The sequence below is a fragment of the Accipiter gentilis genome, chromosome 5 (assembly GCF_929443795.1).
Source record: "Accipiter gentilis chromosome 5, bAccGen1.1, whole genome shotgun sequence".
In the NCBI taxonomy this organism is placed as follows: domain Eukaryota; kingdom Metazoa; phylum Chordata; class Aves; order Accipitriformes; family Accipitridae; genus Astur; species Astur gentilis.
In genome coordinates this window covers 4,854,034-4,879,481 of record NC_064884.1, presented here as the reverse complement: position 1 = coordinate 4,879,481, position 25,448 = coordinate 4,854,034, and the positions used below count along the sequence as shown (strand labels likewise).

General features: G+C 50.4%; 1 protein-coding gene across 5 annotated transcripts in view; it reads left to right on the top strand.

Annotated features, from left to right (window-relative positions):
- GRIK4 (glutamate ionotropic receptor kainate type subunit 4) overlaps window positions 1–25,448 on the top strand; it is a 138,002-nt gene that overhangs the window by 88,920 nt on the left and 23,634 nt on the right. For 4 of the 5 annotated variants that reach the window (XM_049800232.1, XM_049800233.1, XM_049800236.1 and 1 more), the window contains 5 exons: window positions 2,419–2,580; window positions 9,690–9,842; window positions 11,110–11,214; window positions 19,566–19,673; window positions 20,716–20,919. In XM_049800232.1, the coding sequence (XP_049656189.1) occupies window positions 2,419–2,580; window positions 9,690–9,842; window positions 11,110–11,214; window positions 19,566–19,673; window positions 20,716–20,919 (732 nt within the window). The remainder of the gene's footprint in view (window positions 1–2,418; window positions 2,581–9,689; window positions 9,843–11,109; window positions 11,215–19,565; window positions 19,674–20,715; window positions 20,920–25,448) is intronic. The other variant, XM_049800234.1, reaches the window with a different exon arrangement.

Genomic DNA, 25,448 nt, shown 5'->3' with positions numbered 1-25,448 from the left:
GAAAAAGACCAAAGCTAGCAATGACCAGCCGCCACTAATGGGAGCTGGGAAAAAGCTGCTGTTAACTTTTGAACCAGATCGAATTGTTGACTCCGGTGGGGGAGCATGTCTGGGTCTGCCGGCGGTCGCTTTGTCAGGCAGCGAGCCCTGGCAGCTGCCTCCATCCTCAGCGGGGCACGGGAATTTTCCCGGGGAAATGGGGCTGATGCCGGCAGGGGTCCCTCCTGAAAGCTGCGCAGGGAGCCGAGCCGGGGGCTGGGACTGAGCCCATCACTCAGCCAGCCTGAGCAGACTGGACCCATGGGTTCAGCCTTGCGACCGCTCTGTGACTGGGGCAAATCGCACCTCTGCCTCAGTTTCCCCCGTGCGAAGTGAGACCAGCGGGGCACATTCCCTCACGCAGGAATCGCTAATTTAAGGAGCAGAGCTTAACAAACCTGCCAGGGCCTGAGCAACCTCAAAAGCTTAGAAACATCTTCAGGGGAGAAGAGGCGTGATAAATAAAGGCACTAATTTCAGCTGCCTTGAGATTGGGGCGGTCTGGCCTGAGACTGAAGCCTTGGTCTGCGTGGCTGTTTCAGTACATAACATCTCATTTTCCTTCTGCATATAACGAAGCCAAGAGGGCAGTCGGACAGCTGCTCGTGTTGTGCCCCCCCCAATTTGCCTCCCAGCTCTGGCTGGGGGCAGGTAGTGTTTTGCAGGGGCTCAACATATCTCCTGCTGCTCTGCTTGCATCCAGGATCTCCTCAGGCCCAGGTCCTCATTAGCCATCTGCCCTCGTTGCGTGGGTTGACAGGATGCCGTGGGTAAATGGATAACCTGTCAGGAAGGCAGGAGGATAATATCATTCAAACGAATCAATAGTTCACAGGCAATTTCATGTTACCTAACGTTAATGCGGTTGTGTCCAAAATGCATTTAATCCTGTGTCTGATCACATTCTCGTGGGAGTTTGCCGTGCTGGAATAGTCTTGTAACTCCATGTTTCAGAGATTTACAGACATTGTTCCTATGTGCACACATACGCAGGAAAGATAAAAAATTACTTGACTTGCTGAAATCTCACAGTCCACAGAGCCAAAAGACATTCGTATTAGTGGTGGAAGAGAATGGGTATGCAGCAGTTTCAGAATCTATTACTCCCACCTTCTCACTCCATTTTAGCAATTAGCAAAAGAGAAATTAGTGAGGAAGGCACCATTATTTCCTGCTAATAGGACAAGGAGGGCTGGAATCTTTTCCAGGAAACTGGCTTTGTCATGTAACTGCTTCCATTGACGTGAGTAGCAAAATAGAGCTCTCCCTTTTTCCTTTTTTTTTTTTCTTTTTTTTCTCCATACAGTCATTTTTATACATCTTACCACTTTGCTCTTTAGAAATGCAAGAGGATGGGCCCTGCTCCAAAGCCCACAGTCAAAGCACCTTCCCTAAAGGCCTCCACAGGACATTAGGATGTCCTGTGAGTGGCATCTCCTCCTGGTACCTGATGGCAGAAAGGAGCAGAGCAGGATTGCCCCGTGGGGAGGAACTGCTTTAATTTAACAGTTTAAAGTTGGTGTCACCGAATTGGATATCGTGGTGGTAGAGCAGCTTCACTCAGCAGATGATGATTGCCACCCAGGCTGGGGTCCAGTTCAGTATGTTCTCAGAGGAAATTAAAAATAGTAAAGAAAAAGGACGTTGGTGTCTCTCCAGACATGGATCCCACAGTCCGGTGGTCTTGGTGGCTTGGGGATCCCTCCTGCCCCCTGTTTGGATGGACAACCACTGTCTGTGTGCTCACGCTGTCTGGGGCTCTCAGCTGTAGCCATACATGGGCACAGCAGGGTTTTCATGGGGAACACGGTAGAGATCTTTTTCTGGGAGTGCCTTGGAGAGAGCGTTGCTTGGGAAGTATAAATCTGCTAAGGAGCTCTGTGCTCCGGACCTCCCACAACACAGCTGACCTTCTCTGGCCAATTGAAGCGGGTTGCTGGCTTAATCTGAAAAATATCATCCACCTCCCCGCCTCTGCTGTAACCTCTGTGTAACAGGGAACCTCCTGTCAGAAGAGTTGGGTTTAAAGCTGCGAACAGTAACGCCACACTTGGCCGTGGTTGACAGGAACCACGGCTCAGAAATGAAAAGTTCCCAGCACCTGCTTTGGGAGGGGTTTTGGTCTTTCTGTGGAACTTGGCCAATAAAGTACTGGACTTGGCTGACATCTTCATTAAAAGCCTGAGGCGGGCAGCATGCTGAGTCGAATCGTGGTTAGCGCCCAGGCTCTTCGTTACCGGCCAGTGGTTGGATTTCAGCCCCAACTTGGAGGTGCAGGTTCTCATGGTCCCATCTTCCCTTCAAGGGTATTGAGTGGTTTTGAAGCTTTTGGTGCCTGTTTTCTTCCCTAATCCCATTTTCCGTTTTGGGCTGCTTTAGGAGTTTTCCCTCCAGCGCCTGGACACCCTGCTGGATGACCGAGTCAACATCCTGGGATTTTCCATTTTCAACCAGTCTCATGCTTTCTTCCAAGAGTTTGTCCAGAGCCTCAACCAGTCCTGGCAGGAGAACTGCGATCACGCCCCTTTTACTGGGCCAGCAGTAAGTAAAATTCATTCCCATTGCTTACAGTCTCCCTAAGCTGGAAGCTGCTATAGACCGTCAGGAAAACCTTGCGAAAAGACCTGCGGGCTGGTTCTGAGCGGACACTGGCAATGCAGTGTGAAGGCCATGCAGAGGTAGAAACTCTGGTCTCAAATGTATGGGTACATGGTATTCGCTAATTATTTCATCCAGATAACCCCTGTGCTAAAGAGCTCGGGCGCATCACCAGGCTGCTGTTGTACTGCTGCAGCTTGGATTGGCTTCCTTGGATTGTCTGGGGCAGATGGTGGTCCCGGAATGGGAAGGAGGAACCGGACAGAGCACCTTAGCTGAATTAAGTAGGTAGGAGGGGATTTGGGGTGTCGAGCTGTGACTTTACCAGGGAGCCTCCTGATCCGGAGAATACTAAAGCAATCCTGAAAGCCTGCGGTCGCCCGAAGGGACCTTGGGGAGCCACGTGGGTGTAGAGCTTTAGAGGGCTTGTCTGCGCTTGAATGGCTGTACAGCTTTAAATTCAATCCTAATCTTAATTTGAATTATATTTATATGTGAGTGCAGGGGATGATGCAGCCCTGATTCAGCGTTCCCTTGTGAAATTTGTCCCTGTTTATTTTACCTCTAGGAAAACGGCTTGAGGAAGAGGGGGTCTAGATGCAAAGAGCATGGAAAGGGCTGGGCTTAGGCAGATGCCAAGGGGCTGTGTTACGTTGTGTGTTCTAACATATCCCTGATGAGTGTGCGGATCAGCACCGAAATCTTCCCTAGGGACTCTTCAAAACTGGGAAGGTTTGCAAAGCAGACTTGCCAGATTGGGGATTGCAGGGGGCTGTGGCTGGAGCTGGGGGAGGGGAGAGAGAGAAAATGCCATCCATCAGTGGAACCCTTTGCATTGTTTTTAATGAACTCAGGGTCCCCTTGACAAGCTGAGGCAGCTGTGTGCTGCTGCAAACCTCCTTATTATCACTACAAAGTGATATTAAACAGGCAAAATAAGGAGCTTGCTGCCCTTTGTGTCCACGTCCTATTGGCTTGACATGGAGCTCAGGCCATGGTTAGTACGTGCCTGGGACCATCCTGCTCCCCCTCCTTCCAGCCCTCCCACACAGAGGCAGCTGCAGTGAGCTTGCTGTCTGCCCTGCTAAATCTCTATAGGTTTGCTACCAGGAAGCTTCCTATTTAGATGACGGTTGCAGGGACTGTTCGGAGGCATTAAAAATAAATTTCCTTCTAATAGTACAAACAGGACAGTAGGAACAGGAGTGTAGCAGGTGTGATGGGGAAATAACTGACCTTACTGTGCCTTCTTACCCTGTGCTGCCTTGAACAACCAGCAAAACCTGTAGGTGGAAGGATGCAAGAGCATGCCCCATTGCAGCTTGGTTTTTTGTTTTTGGTTGGTTTTTTTTTCTTTTTGAAGGAGTTCAGAGCTGAAAAGGCACTGTTCGGTTTGTCAGCCTGAGCCTAAATCACCCATCGGTGTAATATTAAGTCAGCTGGATGCTCCCTTCATTCATTCATAAAGCATAATCAGCCATACAGCAGGCTTCCTCCCAGGCCAGGGAAGATGTGTCTCAAGGGAGGGGGCTCAGCCACGCTGGATCGCCCTGACCTAAACGGTTTCAGCCCTGCTGTCATTAGGGGACCTGCCCGGGGGCTGCAGTGGCTTCCCAAGAACCTGCTGTCTGGCTGCTCTGGGCTGTGCTGGGTAGGGTAGCTCCCCTTGTGCTAGCCGGTGCTCAGCTGCTCGGGAGGGAGCGTTATTCTTGGTGTACAAATGGGAAATTGAGGCACGGAAGGGAAGTGACTTGTCCCGTTATATCAGCGTTAGGGAATCTACAGCACAGTTAGAAAATGGGTTCAGTTCTCCCAAATCCTAGTGTAGAGTCTTAACCAAAAGGTGATTTCTTTCTGATAATGCGAAGGTTCGCTCTACGTTCGTAGCAAGGTTCCCATTGCCAATATGCCATGTCCCAGGTGAAGAGAAAAGGGCCTCGCCTCGGGTGGTGAAGATACAGAGCAGAGGTGAAGTGAAGTATTCCCAGGCAGGGCACGTGTTTCCTTCTCCTGTGTCTGCAAAGCAAATCCAGCACCATTTTGCCATGCATTGCCTCTGCTGTTGGAAATCTGGCAGGTCTCAGCTCCCAGAGAGCATGTCTCTGTGTAAGAACTTCCCCTTTTAGTCCTGGGAAGCAGATATCTCGTGGGGTAGCTCATACTAAAAAAGAGAAAAGGAAGCTCAACAGCTGGAAGTGACAGGAGGGAGGTTTCCTGCGAGCTGCAAAATCCCAGGGCTTTCTTGCTAGAGCTGAGAAAGCGTCTGAGGAAGAAGGAGGGAGCTGCTTGCTCTAATGCCTTTCTCATTAATCACATTGCAAAGAAAGGAAATCAGAGAAAATCATTCAAATTACAGATGGCTAGATTAGGTAATTAGAATTTAGGCTAAAACAGATGTTTGTAATTAAGTGTTTATGTCATTGAATAAAATCCAGATTGTAAAGTCTATTTCACAGGATTTTAATGGTTTTAATTCTCTGTGTTATGTTTGGGGGCAAAGATACAGATGATAATGTTTTAGGAGGAAAATTTTAAAAAAACCACACGGCAAAACCCAGACTAGCCAAACCTGTTCATATTTCCCTGGTTATCCGTTTACCTTTAAACACAGCCTTTATGTGGGAGATTTCCATAAATAAAAAATAAAGTGGGATGTTCCACTCAGCTCTGCTTAACCTGCTGTTAGTTTCTAGAGAGGCAGATCTGGTGTTGGGAGGAAGGTGTGCTGCAACCAGCAAGGAGCTGTAGTGTACCAGGGTAGAGCTCAGGCACCATCCCTGCTCCCAAGGTGCAGGGCATCTGACGGCATTAGTTGTCTTAAAGGCACTGGTGGGAACCGTCCTGCCCGCTGATGTGCGCGAGGGCTGCAGATCTGTTTCTTGACCCTTTCTAGTTGGTGAGCTGTTCCCAGGGCGTTGCGTCCCAGTTGTACCCTGCAATACCTCCTTAGTTCTCGGGTACAGCCTCTCCTCGTGCAGCTGACTGGCATGCCGAGGGGAACGGAGCAGCGAGCCCGTCTGCCCAGCCTGCCATCTGCTCCCTTTTCTGGAGCCTTGTTCTGATCAGGCGTCCATCACGTGGCAATTTTTATTAGCGACTTTCACTGTCAAGAATTAGGCTTTAGGGAAAGAGGGAAGTCCTCCCTGAACCTGGGAGTGGAGGACCACTGCTGAGCTTACCAAGTCTTTCATGTGCAGCCTGGCGCAGAGCTCTTATATTGCAGAGACAGTACAAAAACAACAGGGATCTGCACAAATCAGACAACGCATGCAAGGAAGAAAATCAATTTGTTAACAGGCAAATTGGCTTTTTGTGACAGAGTGACAAAGCTGTGGTTTAAAATGAGAACATAAAAGTAGTGAGAGATTTTATAGGCAACGTGAAGAAAGTTGAGGCGATGTACGCGAGAGCGGTGACAGATCCCCCTTGCTGAATCTGCCCAGAGGAAGTTAAAAAGGTGCTGCCTCCAGCTCTCTCTCCGCTCCTCTGCCGAAGGCTGTGGCCCCAAGGCATCTGGCTGCTCCGCATCTGTTCCAGTGCGAAGTCAAGCAGCTTCATTTACTGCACCACTAACTTAGGTGAGCCTGCAGGGAGGTGGAGTGGATGTGCTAAATGACCCACTTCGCATCTAAACTTTCTGGGCCGCAGGAGATAGCTGGCAACAGTGAGCTTGTGTTAACCTTGTTAACCCCAGTTATCCTTGTGAGAAGACGCTTGCCTACCTATGAAAGCCAGAGAGACCAAAGAACCCAGACGAGCTGCTGCACTCCAATGCTATGTAATTGTGAACGGTTTCCTCCGCACAGCTTGCATCCCAAATTAGCTTGCGGTGTTGAATATGATTCGTTTTATGTGAGTTACCAAATGAATAGTGGCAGAGGGAGATGGTCGTTAGGTGGATGGTGCAAGGCAACAGAGCAAATGCTACGTTTGGGTTGAGATGAGAGACGAACAGGAGAGGGGTGGTGCTGCTGGTGGGGTTGCAGGTAGCAGTGGAGCAGGATGATCCCACACCGGCAACCATGGGAAAGTATGGAGCGCCTTAGAGGATCTTGGTACCAGAGGAGGGAATAGAGTGAAGGCCACGAACCTCCCTAGGTCTGAGTCCTGGTGGCTGTTCAAGAGATATTGAAGGGGGAATCCAGGTAGGTATTTAAAAGGAGGTGCACGGGTCTGTTTACTTGCATGTTGCTGTGTTGCCAGGCTCCCGTCCATCCAGGTGCCGTGCTCCAGGACCCATAAAAAGGAGAGGCTGGAATAGGAGCCTGGTTTTGAGGCCGGTGGGGCAGGGAATGGCTGGCATAAGTGATAAGCAGCATCAGGAATGGAAATGTGGTTCTTCTGAGGAAAGCTGTGATTTTTCTTCAAAAAAAGGAAAGGGGTATGTTGAGGGCATGGGAGAGATTCCCATTCCCCACCAGGAGGACTTGATCCTGTGTATCACAACCCCCTCACCAATCCCTAAATTTCTTGAAATTGTAAGAGGGCTGCCAGAAATCCTAACAAATTGTTCGAGGCTAAGGAGTGAAATATTCCAATCAATAATGTCAAATGCTTCACTGAGATCTACGAGTCTCTTGCTCACCAGCTAATAAGAGATCATTAATTGCTCAGGGAAAATGGAAATGAAAACCCAGCAGGAGACAATTAAAAATGCTGGTCTAATATTCTGATTTGGTATGAGATAGTGAAACTTTGGGGTCACAGGGGTTGCGTTTCTCTCATAACAGTTTCATTTGGCCAACTGGTATTAATATGGTTCCTGATTCGGGAAAGCAATTGCTAGTTGTGTATGGTATCCTGTAACCTGAATGGGACTCAGTCCACAGTTAAAATTAAGTATATGCTGAAGAGCTTCATGGAACAGGGGCTGAGGACAGGCTGGAGAGGTCGTATTACAAAAAGAACATGTATTGAAGGTAAAAAAGAAAGGTAGGGAAAAGGATATATCAGCTCCTTTAAGTAGCTCTGGAAAATGCTTCCCAGGAGGGGAATGTTTAGGTCAGATGTGAATACTAAACAAAAAACCTTAGTAGACGTACCCCTGAACAGAAGGGAAGAAATGCAGGAGAGGCTTGCTGCTGTTGCAAAGGGACCTGTGATATCTCATAGCTAAGGCTGGATAGGAAACGGGATACCCAGTTTCTGTTCCCACTCTGCCACCAATTCCGTGTGTGTCCTCAGGCTGCTCAGCTCCTCTGGTGTTACTGTTTACCTCCTGAAAAATAGCTGTAATAAAACTTTGTAGCTCTGGAGCCAGTCAATCCTTATTATTAGCAGAAGGCTCTCAATATATGTGACCAAAGGTGCTGCCTGTTGCATGGGAAACAGGTCCGATGCAAGACTGACAGATGCCAGTCAAGTTGCTCAGTGCTCACTGGAGAGTCCCCGGATGCTCTTTGTGTAAAACAGATTACGCTGGTACGTGCAGGAGGAATGCGACAGAGCAAATGTGAGTCTGTGCCGGGACTGGAAAGGTGAGAGGTTACTGGTGGCATTAGAGCTGGTGTTTGGGGTTTTTCTAGCATCAGGCTGGAATCATGCCTTTTAACTCGTGCCGGCTTGTACGTTTTAAGGTTTTGTGCTGCTTGTTGACTGCCTAATCCCAGGCCATTGTGGTCAATGAGGTCTTACCACTGATCTGAGTAAGATCAGGCAGGGTCAAGTCTGGTTCACTCTGTTCAAATTAGTAACGCAGTTGAAACCAGAGGTTCATTGGGATGATTGAACTGGGTGAGATTGTCCTTGCAGGGCTGCTGGCAGAAGTGAATAAACCTAATCAGGCTTTGGGAGGAATAGAGGATGCAGATACCACTCAAGTGCTGTAAGCCACAAACAGGGTAAGGTGGGGGAAAGGAGCCCCAGGCTAGAGACTGAACCCATTTCTGGGAGCTGGGGTGGTAAGAGGATGCTCTCGGAAGTAGCCACGAGGCAATAGCCACAAGGAAAATGTAGCCTTGATAGTAATGAGCTGCAGCGGCTTAATTCCAGCAGAGTCAGGAGGTGACAATAATTAAAAGTGAAATCTTAGTCACAACAGTGAACATGAGAGAGCAAATGGCTGATTATTAACTAGATCAAAAACATTGAAACGGTTGTGCATGGGCGAAAAACACTGTTTGCGAGGCTTGATGGACAAAGAAATCTGATTAAAGGCAAATGAAGCAAAGACGAGAAGGAGAAGGGACGAGCTCTGTAATTCTTGACGTTCCTTCAGCAATGCCATTACAGAGCAGGTAACAGCCAGCAGGAAAATGGAGGTTGCAGCAAGGCACTAGATGGTCTCTACGGGCTCTGAAAGCCAGGACTCAGTTGCATGAGAAGCATATCTAGCAACACCTCATTGCTTGTGGATCTGCCTTTCAAAGCAGTGGTCGAAGAAGGACTCTCTGGTGCCTAATGAAGGCTGAAGCAGCGCAGTCACATTTTCTTCTGTGGCTGTAGGCACAGGATTTTTATTCTGCCCAGCTGCCTATTTTAAGAACTTCGTAAACCTGATGCTCTTAGGGGTGTTCCCCCTGGCCAGCAGATTGATCAGAGGTTACCAAAGCACCAAAAAACCACACCTTGATTGGAAAGGGTTAGTTACTTTAGGAAACTAAGAAAGGAACGGGAAGGGACAGCGACAAATAGAGATAGAAAGGTCATAGTGATGGCAGAAACCCTGAGGAACAAGCAAGCAGAGACATAAAGGGTAAGGAAACAAGCAAGAAGAGAAGGAGAAATGTAACAGACTGGGAGTGGGACTGGGGCTGCCAATGGGCACACTTGCCCCAGTGGTGCCAACGCATCAGCAGTTCAAGGATACCATTGCTTTTGTCTCCCTGTCCTTGCGTGGGTGCAGACGCGGTGCAGGGTGTTGCTGGAGCAGAATGGTAGGCAAGCAGTGCTTGCTGTCTGCATGGAGGAGGCCGAGGATTTTGCTCCTTTCTGACCTTTGCTGAGGTTGTGGATAGAGCACTCTCCTGCTTGCTGCAAGGTCCTGAAGGTGCAGTGGGAGGCTTGATTTTTGTCCTCCTGCCTCCATTTTTTTTTCTTCCTTTTCCCCACAGCTCTCTTCCGCCCTGCTTTTCGATGCTGTGTATGCCGTGGTGACTGCTGTGCAGGAGCTGAACCGGAGCCAGGAGATCGGTGTGAAGCCCCTGTCCTGTGGGTCTGCCCAGATCTGGCAGCATGGCACGAGCCTAATGAACTACCTGAGAATGGTGAGAAGGGACTGAAGTTTGCTGGTGTGTTAGGAGCTAGTGCTCATCGCTGCCGGAAGGAAAAGACGTGTATGTACAAGCTGGTGCTGGCACAGTTCTCAAGCACAGAATGTCGGTCTGTTTGAAGGTAGCACTGGGAATGAAAAGAGAGGAGATCTGAGGGCTGGTTTGTCACTGGCCTTGGAGCGACATGAAACTCTCCGTTTTTCAGGCTTTGCTGCAGATAAACTGGAATTCAGTGTTTTTTTTTTTTTTAAAGTATGAATGTTTCTAAGTGATTGGAGCTCTGTTTTGAGTGAACTTGAGTTGCTAGAAGGTTATGCAGTACAATTGCTTAGAGCTCAGTGGCAAGTTGTGAGTTTCCCTATGAAGGGGATTGGGTTCCTTTGAACCCAAAAGTGTGGTTGCAGGAACCAATCAAGCCTAGTTCTGGCACAAGAACAGACCCTGAAATTTCAGCCTTGAGAAGTAGTTGGAGTTTGTCAATGTGATTCCTGAGAGCCAAGCTTGACCATGCAGAAGGAGCATGTTTTCTGAGTCTGTTTGGGGTGCACCTGAAATGTCATGAGATGAGGAAATTTCATGAGATCTTTTTTTTCCCCCCAAAGGAAGGATCAGCTGAACCTGAACCTTGTACCACTTTGGTCGATGCATGTGAACCCTGCTTTAAATCTCACCCTTAGTCAGAGACAACAAAACTCTTCAGCTTCCCTTGGCTCTGCTACTAGGAGGCCCAGTAGCTTGCCCCTGTTACTGAAGAGGTGCTCCAGCAGCAAGCGAGCAGTGGTTAATCTGCACAGTGAGGCTAGACACTCGTCCTGGCTCCGTTGCAACATGCTCTCGTGTTAAACGCCAGCCCGATGCTGTGAAACACCACATAAAGGTTTCTGGAGGAATCCCCCGCTAGCGATTCAGTGTGACGCAGCGAAGGGCTCGTGCCCGCCGCGGAGCAGCGCGGTGTTAGCCTTGGGATGGAGGGAGGCGGCGAGGGGCTGCGGAGGTGGTTGTTCCAAAGCAGCCGGAGCAAAGAGATTCGGGGAGCCCCGCACCTTGTGCTGCCGATTCTCCTGCACCCCTCCGCGTCTCTCTGCTACCCTAGCCAGACTCCGAAAGCAATTAGGATCGAGGCGCGAAGACTTGCATTGCTGTACCTGCTGGGAGGGTGGACGGCCAGTGCGCGGGGCGAGTGGCCACCACCACCGGCTCTGCTGCGGGTGGTGGGGTGAGCCGCCTCGATGGGCGCTGTAACTCATTCTCTCTTGGACAGGTAGAATTGGAAGGTCTCACCGGCCACATCGAATTCAACAGCAAAGGCCAGCGATCCAACTACGCCCTGAAAATCCTGCAGCACACGCGCAGCGGCTTCCGACAGGTAAGAGCAGCCGTGCTGCCCCGGGGACGGTGCCCGGGGACGGTCTGCGCGTAGCCTGGTGAGGTCTTGGCTCAGGCTGCTGCTGCCGGGACCGAAGGGGATTGCGGATTCCCCCCCTTCGCAAGATGAGGTGTTCAGCAAGCGACAGCACGGCGTGGATGTCGTGGTAGCTCTCGCTGGGCCTGGGTTGTCAAGCGTACCGTGTTTCACTTCATCAAGGACGTGTCTCGAGGTAATTTAGATTTGTCTTAATGTATCAGGCGCCTGAGGTGGTGACGTTAGAGTCAGTATCTGTCCTGTCACGGTAACCCTCCTGTGCAGGAGATAATTCAGGGCGTAAAGTGTATGCCAGATACAGCACTTGTTCTCAAGCTTGTGGAGACACGTGTACTCATAATTATTTAGATGGGGAAAAATGGGAGTCTTTCCCATGAAATGGGCAAAAAAGCGTACCGTGAACCTTTCCAAACAACTGCTTCTGGGAGAGAAATAGAAGGGGGCAATCCTGTGTCAGGAGCTCCCCACCATCTCTCCCCAGCGTGGTGTGTGGGAGGAAGTGAAAGACAATTTACCTCTCAGTTTATGGTGCATGTTCCTCTGCAACGGGTTTGCTTATCTCAGACTCTCATTTGCTTTTTGTCTCAGCGCTTGTAGATTCCTCACAGCGTTGGTCCTTTTTGTGCTTGTTACCCTCTTTCTGTCCAAGGGATATTTTCTGGCTTCAGCTAAGGTTAAGGATAACTGTGTGGGGCCACAGATATCAAACTGATGAGATTACATGACACAAGCCCAAGGAATTAGGGTTTTACTGGTAAATCCAAACCTCATTCAGGAAAAAAATGCAAGTCCTGGGAAAAGGGCTTTCATCTGTCTTATTTCCCTGCTGACAGATCCACACCTGCCCTTTTCTTGGAGATTGCCACTTCTCCTAGGTGCTGGCAGGGAACAAAGGCTATTGTATCTTACCCTGCACCAACAGAGCATTTTGGCATTAGGAAATCTCTCCTGGTCTGGCAGCAGTGAATTTTAGCCTTGGCAAGGATGTTGCCTGCCAGTTCTTACCTGTCAAGTGACAGCTCAGCTTTGATGCTGCCTTTAGCTGAGTGAGCGGGGGATCAGGATGGCATTTTCCCCATGGTAAGATCTCTCATAGCACCGATGCCCTTTTAATCATGTCCCAAACCCATCATATTCTGAGCAAAAGTGACAGATCCAGGCCCATCTGCATTAATAAGAGCGTGCATTCAGCTGGAGCAGAGGAAGCAAATGCTGTAAACCTCACTATGACAGCTATGTTTCTGACGTGTTTAAATGTGGCAGAGAGTTCACATTAAAAACACAGGTCCTCTTGGAGCAGCGCTTCTCCCAGAGCTCCACAGAGAGCTCTGACTGCAGCTTAATCCGCCCTGAGACAAAAGTCTCAGCTCTTCTCCCCAAACCCGGTCTGACAGGAGAAAACATTTTTTGACCTGTTGCCACAGCTCGGTCAAATAAGCAGCTTCATGTTTCAGAGGTACCCAGGAAAGCTGCGCCGGGACCAAGCTTTTCAGATTCCCCATCAGAGCGCAGTGGTGATAAATCACTTCCAGTAGCAGTAGCAAGGTGCTGGAAGGACGGGGCAGTCCCTCGGTGTGCGCAGCTACCTGCTGAGATCCTGCGGTGGCTGCAAGCCCTCTCCTGTCAGAAACCCACCGCGGAGGAGTTAGTCTTCATAAAACTGCTCCGTATGCCTGCAGCAGCCTTCCCGCTGTCTGCCCTCCCCTTCTCAGGCAGCCCCCTCTCGGGGGTCTGGCCTGACTGATAGCAGTGCCCGGAGGGGTGTTAGGGCCCCTCACAGGCTGCAAGAGTTTGCCGTGATATGCCGGGCTGGGAAGGGCATCCCCGGACGGAGCTGTGAAACCTGGGCAGGGTCCTGCCTGATCCTGCCTGCCCGTCTTGGTCACTGCAAAGGGAAGCCAAAGGCCGCTCTGCTGTGCCACAGATGGTTGTTTTCTTCTCGCCAGCTCGGCTTCTTGTAATAAAAATGACTAAATAAATCATTAGAAATCATTTAATTAAACCCACCTTGAGGGGACGGCGTAAGGAACAGACATTCACATCCTGGAGACAGTCTTGTTCCCAAGGGTTATATTAACTGATATATGTTAACGGGCTCTTGTGTGAAACACTTCCATTCCCTCCTTAGTTTTAATCGAGCTCATGCTCTCTGGCCTTTTCTCTCTTTCCATCTCTCTCTTTCTCCCTCCCCTCTCTCTCCTTCCATCTATCGAAGCCACAGGGACTTCCAGCTCATCAGCTTTGATAGAAGATTCACCAAATTTTGAAGCTGATCCAGCCAGCAAACAAATTAGAGACACTTAGAATTTCTAACTTGCTGTTGCTTTTGGGCAAGGAGAGACAGGGCTTTTTAACATCCAATTTTTAATACATTTATGTAACGTACCAAACGTGTCTTTTCCTAATTTAGCTTAACTAGTGGAAATTTTTCCCTAGCCATATGAGAGCTGCTCTCTGTTCATAGGAAGCACGATAAAGCACAGACTCATTAATGTGTTGGTGATCCCTATATCTGACAAGGACTGAGTTTGTAAATGTCATCTTTTTATTTTTTCCCATTCTTTGCCCCTTTAAAAAGCATTGCGGCATACCCCTCCAGTTTCAGCGTAGCGATTTGCAATAAACCGAGAGCTCGGGTTTGGCAGCTTAACAGGAGAAGGGAGTGAAGAGGGGCTGTGATTTTTGTGGCCCCAGGGGAGGCAAGTGTGCAGAGGAGAGGCAGGGGAAGGTGCTGTCGAGGCTGGAGCCCCACCATGGGCACGTTGTCCCCAGCTCTGCCCCGTGACCCCTTGCTCTCGCCCTGTCCTAGCTTGGCCTATTAGTGGCCGTTCAGTTAAAGGCTCTGCTGGCGTCCTGAGACAGAGCGGTGGAAGTGACGGGGGTGTCTAATTGGTATGTTGATGAGATACAGATGAGTTACCAGCCGATAGCTCTGAGACCCTCCGCAATCCCCGCCACATCAAACCTTTTTAACTTAGAAGCGGCTAATCAGTCTCGACGGGACTTGTTCCACTTTAGCTGTTACCCTCAGCAAGAGTTCAGGGACAGATCCTGCCAAGAGCTGAATGCCTTTTGCCCCCCAGGACCCAGCCAACTCGGTGCGTGCCACCATCAGGTCCTGCCTGGGCTATGCCAGGTGCCAATCATGTTGTCTGAAGGGGACGTCTGGGGAGGAAGGGGATCGCAGGGGTTGCTGCGTGGCCTCAGGGGTGGGTTGCGTGCGTGCCTCGTGATTGTACAAGATTTAATAGTTGGTGCTCTCTGTGTCCCATGCTAACTTCTGTGGAGGACGTTTTTGCCTGCTTGCCTTGCTGGCATCAGTCTTGCAGTAAAGTCCTTCAGGAGTGCCAGCGATGTGGCAGACCTGTGCAGTGTCCTCCGGGGGCTTTCTTTCATTTGTTTTTTTTTATTCCCTTTATCCCTCTCCAGGCGCCTCCAAATTCCCTGCCCTTTGGGCCAGTGAAGGCACCACGTACCAAATACCTACTCAATTGTATTTCCTCCTGGCACAGCGTCTTTCCCGTTAGTGCCGACAAGACTCTCCAAACGCAAGGCTTGATGAGAGGTGATGGCATTTTGTACCCCTTCCTTGTCCTGGGGACACAGAGGAAGGGGAGGTGACGAAGGCAAGCCGTAGGACAGTGCTTGCTAATCAGAGCCCAGAAGGTATCGGGGTGTGTTGCAGTGGTGGTCCCCTGCCTGTTTTAAGACACCTGTATTCAGGGCTGGCTTTGCCTTAATTTTTAGCTGGGGAGAGGGGGTAGTAAGTACCTGTGATGCCTCTGAAGCTTATGGAGAGGTCCTGCTATGTCATCTCTCCCTGCGACCGGCTGCCATTCAGGCCTGCGGGGCACTGAGCAGAAGACTTCATTAAAATCATTAGTCTGAGTGGTATTTTGTCATCTTGCACCACAAGGAGCTTGAAAGCCCAGGCATTGTTGACATGGCTGCGTCTGAACAGAGGAGCTGAAGGATTGAAGGAGCAAGCTGGGAATGCCCCGCTTGCATTGCCTTAGCCACTGGTGATTTTCTACGGAGATGAGAAATCTTTAAGTGTCACCAGTCCGAATAACGACTTTTGCAGAGCGGCTAATTTGAGGGACCTTGCCTGCCTGTGGGGACGGAGCAGTGTCACGAGCAATGGCACTCCCTTGCTTATTCCAGGCTCGAGGCTCTTTGGGCTGCTTTGCACTGAAACTGTGTGTTTGCTCCCTGCCTACAACAAGGACATAGAACAAGACAGCCCTCCTGCCGTGAGATGCTTGCAGGCGTTGCAGGCAGGACGGGCAGAGTAGGGCTGGCTCAGAGGGCTGAGTGTAGGGAGGCACCGGGAGGTGCAGAGATGATGCCGCAGGAGTCTGCAGTGGGACCACACAGCCTGAGGACATGGAGGGAACTTTCTCTACCCAAGCCGTGGGCTCTCACCTGTCACTGGGTTGTATAATCCCTCTCACGAAGTTATGGAGCTCCAGCTTGCAACCAGGTGGTTGTGTTGCCCTCGCTGCTCTTCTGGAAAGGTACGCCGTCACTTCAGTTCCTCTGATCATTAGGAGCCCTTTTCTAATTTTCAGCCTGTTTATTTCTGGCTGGTTTATATCTACTTATTTTTGTGCCATCACTATTATTTTAGCTTCAAAAGCTGTTCTACCTCTTTGCTATGGACCTCCTCCACCTGGTGTATTTATACAGACCAATCATATCCGCTACTAAAAAATCCCGAGTCCTAAAAACTCTTTAAGTCCTAGTCCAGAGCCTTAACAACAGGATCATGTTATCCGTGTCTGTGTAGAGCATTTGATTGTTTTCTAACACATTTTGCAGATGAATGTGTTTTCTGTTTTTCAGAGGCTCTTTATACATAGATAGCGATGATTAAAATCACCTTGACATCCATCTTGCAAGGGAGGGAGAGATCTGACGATCCCAGACATCCTCTGACACATTACGCTTCAGAAACAGCGAGCAATGTGAGGAGTCAATTAGTGGCTTTATCATACTGCGAGGGGGACAGTGGTGAGCTGGAACAAGCCAGGATGGGGTGGAAGTACCCCAGCACATGGGAGTGTTTGGCTCTGGTGCTGTGTTAAAAGCAAGGTCAAACCCACTGCGCTGTCAGAGGAGGAGGCAGTCAATTAGTCTCAGTATGCCAGCAGGGGAGGGACAAATTTGAGAACAGTGAGGGCTGTTAAAATTAAAGTTAATCTGTCAGTAATCTCTGGTTGTGAAATCTCGGAGAAAAAAAATTAGGCAATGTTTATGACTGATCACTCGCTCAGAGAGGCAATTGCTGCAGAGGGTCTGTTGTTCAGCAGTCACAGGAAAAGGCAAGCACCTTTGTGCAGAGTTGGGGAATACAGCCGGGATAAATCCCTCCTGTCGCACCAATGCAGACCCTGCGCAGGCCGGTTAAAGCTGTGCTTCAAGGACTCTCTGTCTATGAAGTACGTGGGAAATCTCCCAGTTTGGGACTGTTCCCAGAGATGAGTCCTGCACTACAGTGTCACCGTGATGCTACGAGCTTGATGCTAGTTAAGTCACAACAAGCTGTCAAGAGAACGGGATGCCCACAATCTGCTCCCAGCCTGCTCCGACACACTGTCACTGTGCCTCCATCTCCCCATCTGTCAGATGAGGCTAATAACCCCCCAGTACCTCTTCTGTTTGTAGGGAGCCTCCGAGAGTTAATGCTTCCAACACATTCAGAGGTCCTTGCCATGACAGGTGCTTTTAGCAGAGCATTATTAATGTTGGCGAAGGGGCTGGGCTCACATCTGGGAGGAATAATGTGTGTTGTGTTATCCGCAGAGTAAACAAGCCCCCCCCCCCCCCCCCCGGGGACTCAGCTGGCTCTGCCTGCACTGCTGCATCCCAGTGCCTCAACTCCAGCTGGGGAGGAGAGCAGACATTCACGTGACTGTCCTTTGCTTTCCCTGCCTGCTTTCCTTCTGCAGAGCCGCCGAGTGCGAGCTGTCCTGTTTGCGCTTCCCACTGCTCCCTGTGCCTAGAGATGAGGAGGCTGGATTTGGGACTCCTCGCAGACGGCCACTGTTGCAATGGCTTGTCGGTCGCTTGGGCCGGATTTGCACCGACAGCCAGGAGAAGAAAGGACTTGGCCCTTTTTTCACTGTCCAGAGCGATTCAGTTTGCCGACAGCGTAGCAGTTTCAGGTTGTGTTTGGCTCAGGTGTGCGAGCTGGGAAGTGACTTTGAAGTCCTCCAGCCATCAGTCATGCCAGAGGCAAAGCACTGCCAAGAAAAGTGACTGAGTGCATGGAGTCAATCCTGGGGCGGTGTAAATTGGCGTGCCTCCCATTCATTTCCAAGGCGGTGCACCCGCCTGGCCCGTAGCTCTGTGTCGCCTTACACCCACCTCTTTGAACGTAATAAGATTACTCTTTGACGGAAGAGAAATCGATTTGTTCCTACAGCCTTGACAACCGTGGCACAGTGAAAGGATAACCTGCTTTGGACCGACAGTGCCCGAGACAGCTTGTGTCAGCGCGGGGGAACCGGGAATGGATTTGCTCTGGCTACGGAGGAGCCGCGAAGACACCCCTGCAAGTTGGGGTCACCCGCTACCTCTTAGGGCCGCAGCAGCTCGATTCAGTGGTGTCGGGGGACTCAGGCTGCGGCCAGCAATCCAGCATGCAGAGGGCTGGGGTGAGACCTGGTGGGTGCAGAGAGGCTTTGCAGGAGAGAAAGCAGAGAGAAGGGGTCTCGGAGGGAGCTGGCCTTCGTCAGCCACCGGTCTATCCGTTAAGAAAAAAACAGAGGCTCTTTTAGGGAGCATAAGAGAGTGAGAGCCTGATTTGCGTACTCTGAATGAGCTGCTGGAGGTGCTGATCTCCCTGCCCAGAGCTCTGAGGGAGGGAGATTAGGCTCTTGAAGTTAAAATTAGGTTTGTTGAATATTCCTCCCCCTGGCTGATGGCAGCGGCTGGTTGCATTGCATCACAGCTGAGTCACGAAGTCCTCCCAAGCGCTGGGGGACTGGTCCCCGCCACGGGTAGTGGCAATTAGGTTTGCTGCAGTGACACTGACGCTTGGATGGGCGAATTAGGCTCTCCATGGAGCTGTTGGGTGTGATGAGCCTGAATCAAAGGGTTTGGTGCTACTTAATCATAGTGCAGTAGTTGTCATCCATTATAGGCGATAGAGGAGATAAGTCACGGTGCAGCACTGCTGAGGACGTGGCTTCATTTCACCACCTGCCACCAAGGTGGAGCTGCTGGTCAGGGCTGGAAGACGTCTGCCCCGCGTCGGCACTGCTGCTCTGGGATTGCAGTGGAAGCTGCAATGCTGTGATGGTCCCTGTGAGGTGCCGTTTTCCTCCGAGGACCTCACAGTGCCTATACCAGCCTTTAACTAACGACAGTGATGCTCACAGGAGGACAGCAGGAGGTTTTGCTTGCTTTCAGGCAGGTGAAACCTTTGTTCGAAGTTACAGAGGCAGCGTAAGGCAGGACTGGAGTTGGAGGCAGGAACCCCGTCTCCCCGTTTCTGGGCTTTCACTGTGAAATCATGAGACTTCAGCACTTCCTGAAGTTTTTCCGAGCTGTGTCTGTAACACACGGTGCCCGTGTGAAGAGCTCGGTGTCGTCAAACCTGGGTGTAGCACTGACCCTGCAGCGTGTGCTGGTGGTTGGGTCTCGCTGCAGGAGCGTGCAGCTGAGCCAAAGCCCGGCTATAGCGTTGCTTTTCCGGCAGCCTCCCGCGAAGTGCCTCTGTGCCTCGTCCCCCTTAGGACTTCACCTCCAGAGAACTGAGGAGGTGAAGGCGTCAGCCAGAAGGCACCAGGTTGACAGCACTGACCAGGTCTTCATCCTGCAGCCATGACCTAGCTGCCATGCCTTAGCGTGAGGGATGGCAGAGGCTCCAAGCCGCACCGCGCCGGGAGGGAACGAGCTTGCAGGTTTGGCTGCGTGGGGACTGCTGGGTGAGATGAACCCATCTTGGTGGCATCTGGGGACACTGCAGAAGGCTGCTTGGCCACACGGCTTTCTCCTGGTGGACCGCTTTGCCGCAGCTGCAGGGGACACACATGGGAAGGCAGAGCCTGCCATAAGCAGGGTCAGGTTTTTGGCGCTGTCGCGCGAGTGGGGGTGTGCCAGCACCGTGCACCAGTGGGTTAATCTCTCTGCCGGCCCGTTGTGGGGGTGCCTTGTAAAGGTAATGGAGCATTCATAAAAACCTCTTACAGGGCCAGCTTGATGGTTGTCAGTCACCGGAGCCATATGGCGGGTGTGTACAGTAATTTGCCCTGTAAATTCCCTTATTGTGCTGTTTATCTCTCCAGATCGGCCACTGGCACGTTTCTGAAGGACTCAGCATGGACAACAGGATCTTCTCCTCCAACATATCAGACAGTCTGTTCAACACCACACTCATTGTCACCACCATCCTGGTAAGTGAGGGGGTCACCTACAGTTCCCGTTAGCTCTTTGCCAGCCCAATGCTTAGGGGTGTCAATCAGCTCGAATATTATTCCTTCTTCCTACCCCCCCTCAGCCCCCAGCATGCAGCATTGCACACTGATTTCATAAAGAACAGACGATCAAATCTCTAATTACAGCACTGAGGACAATCCATGACAGTGTAATTAAACTCAAGTTGATGTTTCATATGGAAATTATATTTGATGAGTTCAGAAGCAGCTGGGGAGAGGGCTGGGATGGGGCTAAGTTGCCATTTTACATTTATCTCTGAATGATGTTCCTGTTTTGCACACAGCTGCTAAGTTGGAGGGGACAGTTGTCCCTTCTACCCATAAAATTACTGAAATTGGCCAAGATGGGTACAACTTTTATGAACCAAGACTTCACATCTACAGGCATCACTGTCCTTATTCAACAAATTCCCCTTCCATGTTCTGCCTGTCCTGTGATTTTTTTTCCAGTACCTCTGCTCCTTCCTTAAAGACACCCAAAATTCTGAAGAACTCTGGGCACTATTTCTTCATGTCCCACAAAGTTTGTTGAAAAGGGGGACAAACTGAAGAAGTGGCCGTATGCCAAGAGAGGCTGGGATCTGTATGTCCTGCCATAACTCGGAGCAGTCACTGGGATGCTCTGGCATATGCCAGTTGGAAACAGCCCCCAAAGCCTGATCCCTTAGCTCTGCTTCATATCCTAAACCAGGATAACTCTGCTGCACCTCCAGCCCATCTCTGACACAGCAGGGACCAATGAATACCAGCGTAGAAACAGCTCTGTTAGCTTCACACCACCTGGGTTCCCAAGGGATTAAACCAGCTTTTTGTATCTCTTACACCCTGGTCGAGGGGGATATATCGGGATGGGAAGATTTGGCCTGGGTGCCCCTTATATGAGCCTCTGCCATCCCGGTGCTACCAGGGAGCCCACTCCCCTCTCTGCCCTGTGCTCGGCACCGTGCTGGTGGGACGCCTCGGCTAAGATGGGAATGACAGCTGCCCAGTTTCAATGCAGGAAAACCCTTACTTAATGCTGAAGTGGAACCATCAGGAGCTGGAAGGCAATGACCGCTACGAGGGCTTCTGCGTGGACATGCTGAAGGAGCTGGCAGAGATCCTGCGTTTCAACTATAAGATCCACCTCGTTGGCGATGGTGTGTACGGAGTCCCTGAGGCAAATGGCACGTGGACAGGGATGGTCGGGGAGCTGATTGCTCGGGTAAGTGAATTAGCTGCTCTTTTTAACTGTGCTCTAGTGGGACTTGGCAATGAAAAGCCCTGATGCTTTATTAAGTGCTCCAGGATGATAAGGATGGATGGGGGTTTTAGTCCATTTGTGAGACTTTGACCAGAGGATCTCTGTTTAACGTCTTCTCCAAATGGCAAACGTATTTGTTGTGTTGATGTGACAGCGTGTGAAGTAGTCAGAGCAGGAGCCAGGGCCCCAGGCGCTCTCAGGGGTGCTCACTTTGTTGGAAGGGAGGCCTGGACTCCGGGGTCCCTGCATAAGAGCTCGAAACAGAATGGATTATTTTTCTTGCACAGTGGAAACATTAATGAAAACTTGAAACAGGAAAATATGCAGGCTCTGGCAGGGGTTGGTAGAAGCTGAAGAAAAATTACAAAACCACACTGATTGGGAGGGAAACAAGTAAGAATTGCATTTCTACCCAGAAAAGTTTTGGCAGATTCATTTCAGCTCCTTAACTTTGAGTATGGTTTTTGGAGAAGAACGCTTCTTGTTCGCTTGAAGCGGATGGATCGAGATCTTTTCACAGCTCTGCTTTGCAGTGTTGCTGCACGGCAGCTAGACTGAAAGCTGAATGCTTTTGCTGCGTTTGACAACAATTCTGTGTACGTGTGTGCTCAGTCAACCTGTACCTGCCTCCCTGCTCTTTGTGTTCCTCCGCAGCTAAAGGTAGTCCTTCCCCAGGGACCCTGAAGCTTAAATACAGTTCACGAAATGCTCTGAGATCCTTAGTAAAATAGGCTTAGCCAAAGCTAACATTAAGATTGATGTTATTTAAACCAATACTTCTTCACTCACCGATTTCTACGCTGCCTTGTTATTACCGGAGCGCTTGTGAGAACCCAGCGACAGTTTCTCAGCTGGTGGCAAATCCACAGTGAGGTGTATTTATGATAATCCACACCACTGTGTGAGAGGAGCCCCTGAGCCACCCCATCATTCTCCTCACAACAGTGGCACATCCTCCTGCAAAGCGGAGGAACGAGGGCCCGAATCCCTCCCCTGCGGCTCCAGGCAGGAGTCTGGGGCTCCTGCTGCAGCTTTCCTCCCAGCTGCGGGATACGAGTGAGCATCTCTAGAAGATGCCCACCGGCATCTGTCTGCTTCTTCCCCGGATGGCAAAGGGGACCTGGCTGACGCTCGTCCTCCCTTAGGAGCTTCAACTTGAGTGTCTAAAGTCAGGTGGGACAACTCTAGGTCTAAAAGACTTGCTGAGGGTCAGGAACAGGGCACGGTACGGACTGGAGGTCCCTCCTGAGCTAGCGCCCTGTCTCCTGGGTCGCCCTTCCCCGGCAGAGGGATAGCTCTCGATGCCAGCTGAGATCCCACCTCCGTCTGCTCCTTCTAAAGAGCCTTCTGTACGGTTGTTTGCAAATGCTCTGGGCTATTGGCATAGTTTTTATACATATCTTTCTCTGTGTATATATATACACACACACACAATTACAGTTCTGCAACGTTTCTTTTGGGAGGCAAGAAGGAAGGCGCAGAGAGCAGCGTGTGATCTATGCAAACAAAGGAAGGGAACAGCCATCAAATTTTTGGCCTACTAACCTTGGCAGTGCCTCTCCATTAAATGGGAGCTTCTAGAGGGTTGTTTTTCTTTAGTGGTAAGTGTTTTAACTTCATCTTCACATGGAAACCAATTGTTTCTTCTGCAGCTCGAGCCTTATTTGGGAGGATTTTTACTTCTGCTTCAGCAGGGCAGAGCTGGCAAAGCCTGTGTGAGGCTGAATCAAAAATAGGAGAAAAGAAAATGCTTTCTCTGCTTTGTTGTTCCTAGGGTCTTTAGAGTCATTATAATGGCTTCAGCGAGTTTTTGATCAGTCCCAGGGACTGGCACTTTGGATCGGGCCAGCTAGGGCAGAGCTGCCCGTGTGCATGCTGTTGTGTTTATTCAGGGCTGCTTGGGACGTTGCTTTCCGAGATCATGTCACTGCCCAAGGGGTTCCTCTTCTTCCTTGACAGTCAGCCCCCAAGGGGGTTTGTCCTCAGTTCCAGCCCGTTGTTCATTCCCTATCCCACTTCAGGACCACTCGAAGCAGAAGAGCCAGCAGATCCTGTGTTGGGTGCACACATTCCTTTCACCGGATTTATCCCTCAGGCACCTTTCTCTATACAGCCTTTAGCACAGAGAGGGCATCAGTTGGGACACAAACCTATCACAGGGGTCAAAACTTCCCAAATCCTACGGAAAAGAAAAGCTCTGCACGTGGCTCTCTGTGCAGTGCTGTATTATTGCAGGAAAGTGATCCTTCCTTGACCCTGATCAGCTGTTAGAAAGTCAGGTTTGACTCACATGCACTTAGTGTGCAGGGCAAGAAGGTCAGAAAATTATCCAGCTCCATGCAATACCTTTCCTGGGTTTTTTGTTTGTTTTTTTTTTTTTTGTAATCCCCCTGTGGCCCTGCATATCCTCAGAGCAACTATAGGCTATATGGGAAAAGTGTTTCATTTTATTGCTTCTAAATTAACTAGCTATTGATTTATTCTTACATGCTGAAAATTCTATTACAGCTAATTGTGCACTATGATATGATTGAGAAGGATGCAATATAAACATAAATTTGTTGTTGACCCAAATTTACCAGTACATATCTTATCGACCTGCTCACAAAAATAATTAAGAGCTGAGGAAGAGGGGGACTGGGATGGCTTGGGGGATTAGTGGAAGAGCTGTAGAGACTCCTGTGTCTAGGTCAGCAATCTGACTTGTCATCAGATCAGGAAACCTGTACACTTTGTGATCAGCCAGTGGAGATTTGGCTTGGGAGAAATCACTTGGAAGGACTCGAGCCCATTCTTCAGTGAAAGATGTCACAAACTCAGAAAACGCTGAGCTAATTGGTCCCTCTGTGCATGCAGGGCAGGGAGGCTGAACACCCTGCTCATTCCTTGAGTGAGCAGGGGAGTAAAGCTGCTCTCCGGCCGGGGCAGATTTCCCCCGTCAGCCTTGCTGGCTCTCGTGCAGACGACTGCAGGCTCCAGCGGTTCGGCTGACACCGTACACGCGTGCTATCCATAACAAGCAAACAAGGGGGAACAGCAAATCTTCCCGTCTCCTATTCTTTGGCGTCAAAGCCTTAGGGGACAATAGGGCTGGAAGAATTACGTCTTGCTCCTTGCCGCTGCAGTACAGTCTCTGGCTCAGAGTCCCTGACGGTTGTCTGGTCTTCCCTTTCTCTCTCTCTCCAGCTCATCCTCAAGCCGAAATGAATTTGCTAGTCTGATACGAGCCAATGAATGTATTTTCATGGCAACGAGATAGCCTTCTCCTTGTTCCGCCACGCCTGCACTTGCTGTCTTGGTAGCGTGGTGCCCCGGTGGCTGTGCTCAGTGCCTGTACATTGGCTCACAGCAAGCCGTTGGCACTCGGCTCCCTTGCTTCTCCCTGAGGAGATGGGCTTGTGTCTGAGAGATCCCTCAGCAACAGCTTCTGATTTTACCCATCTCGGGAATGTCCCTGGAGAATATTGCTGAGCTAAAAGGAGATGGTGTGGTTTGGTTTTGCCAGGAAGCTTTGTTGGCAGGAATCTGATGCTGCAGTTTCGCTAAAAGATCTCCCAGGAACCTCCCTCTGATACACCCGGGATCAGGACCCTGTGCGATGCGCTAGGTGACTGTCCCCTCTGCCGAGGACCTGTCCCGCTCGCCTGCGGCAGGCTGCAGGGGACGGGAAGGACAAAGCAGCCCCAGCAGGAGCACACTTTGTGCAGACTGGCTGCGTGTTTTGTGCAGCCTGAATCAGCTGCCCAGGCTTCCTTCAGCATTGTTTAAATAACATATCACGTTTGGTGATGGTAACACAGCAGATCCATGAGTGTTTTGAGGGCAAGCACATCTGGGCGAGCCTGGTGCTGCTGTAGGAGGCGCCTTAGGGTGCACGGAGTGAGGAGGGGGTGATTGGGGACAGCGAGCTCCTGCTCTCCCCTTCTGCACAGGATCATTTGGGGAGTGAGACGTTGTGGAATAATGCCGGACCTTTGGTGTCTGCGTCAGTGGTTTGAATCTGGCCGAGATCACTGGTGATCAAAGTTCTTTTTTAAAGTGAGGGAAATGAAGCTGTCCATCTTATGGAAGGGTCTGGCCTCAGGAGCAGCAACACCAAGAACTGAAAGGACCCTAAAGCTTTGGGGTGATGGTTTTTCCAGCTTCCTTGCTGGTGACCAGGTGGTGCTTTACAATCAGAAGCCCTCTCTCTTCAACTGCTCCAAAGATGGGGAATGGCAGGAAGGGAAAAGAAGGAAGAAGATATTTCAAAATTGGCAGAGTCCTACCTTCCACTCGGCAGTGGGTGTTGGTGTTCAGTGAGAAAAGCTGTGCGTGGGTGAAAGGAGGGAGGGGGAGTCTGTTTGCACGCTATCGCGCTGGCAAGTGTGACATGGGGGGGCTCGAGAGGGTGGGGAGCGAGGGGGAGTGTGGAAGTGAGGAGGCGTGGGTTGTTGAGCAAACACAGCGAGGGTATGGGCAGAGAGGTTTGCATTGCGCTGTTGATTTTG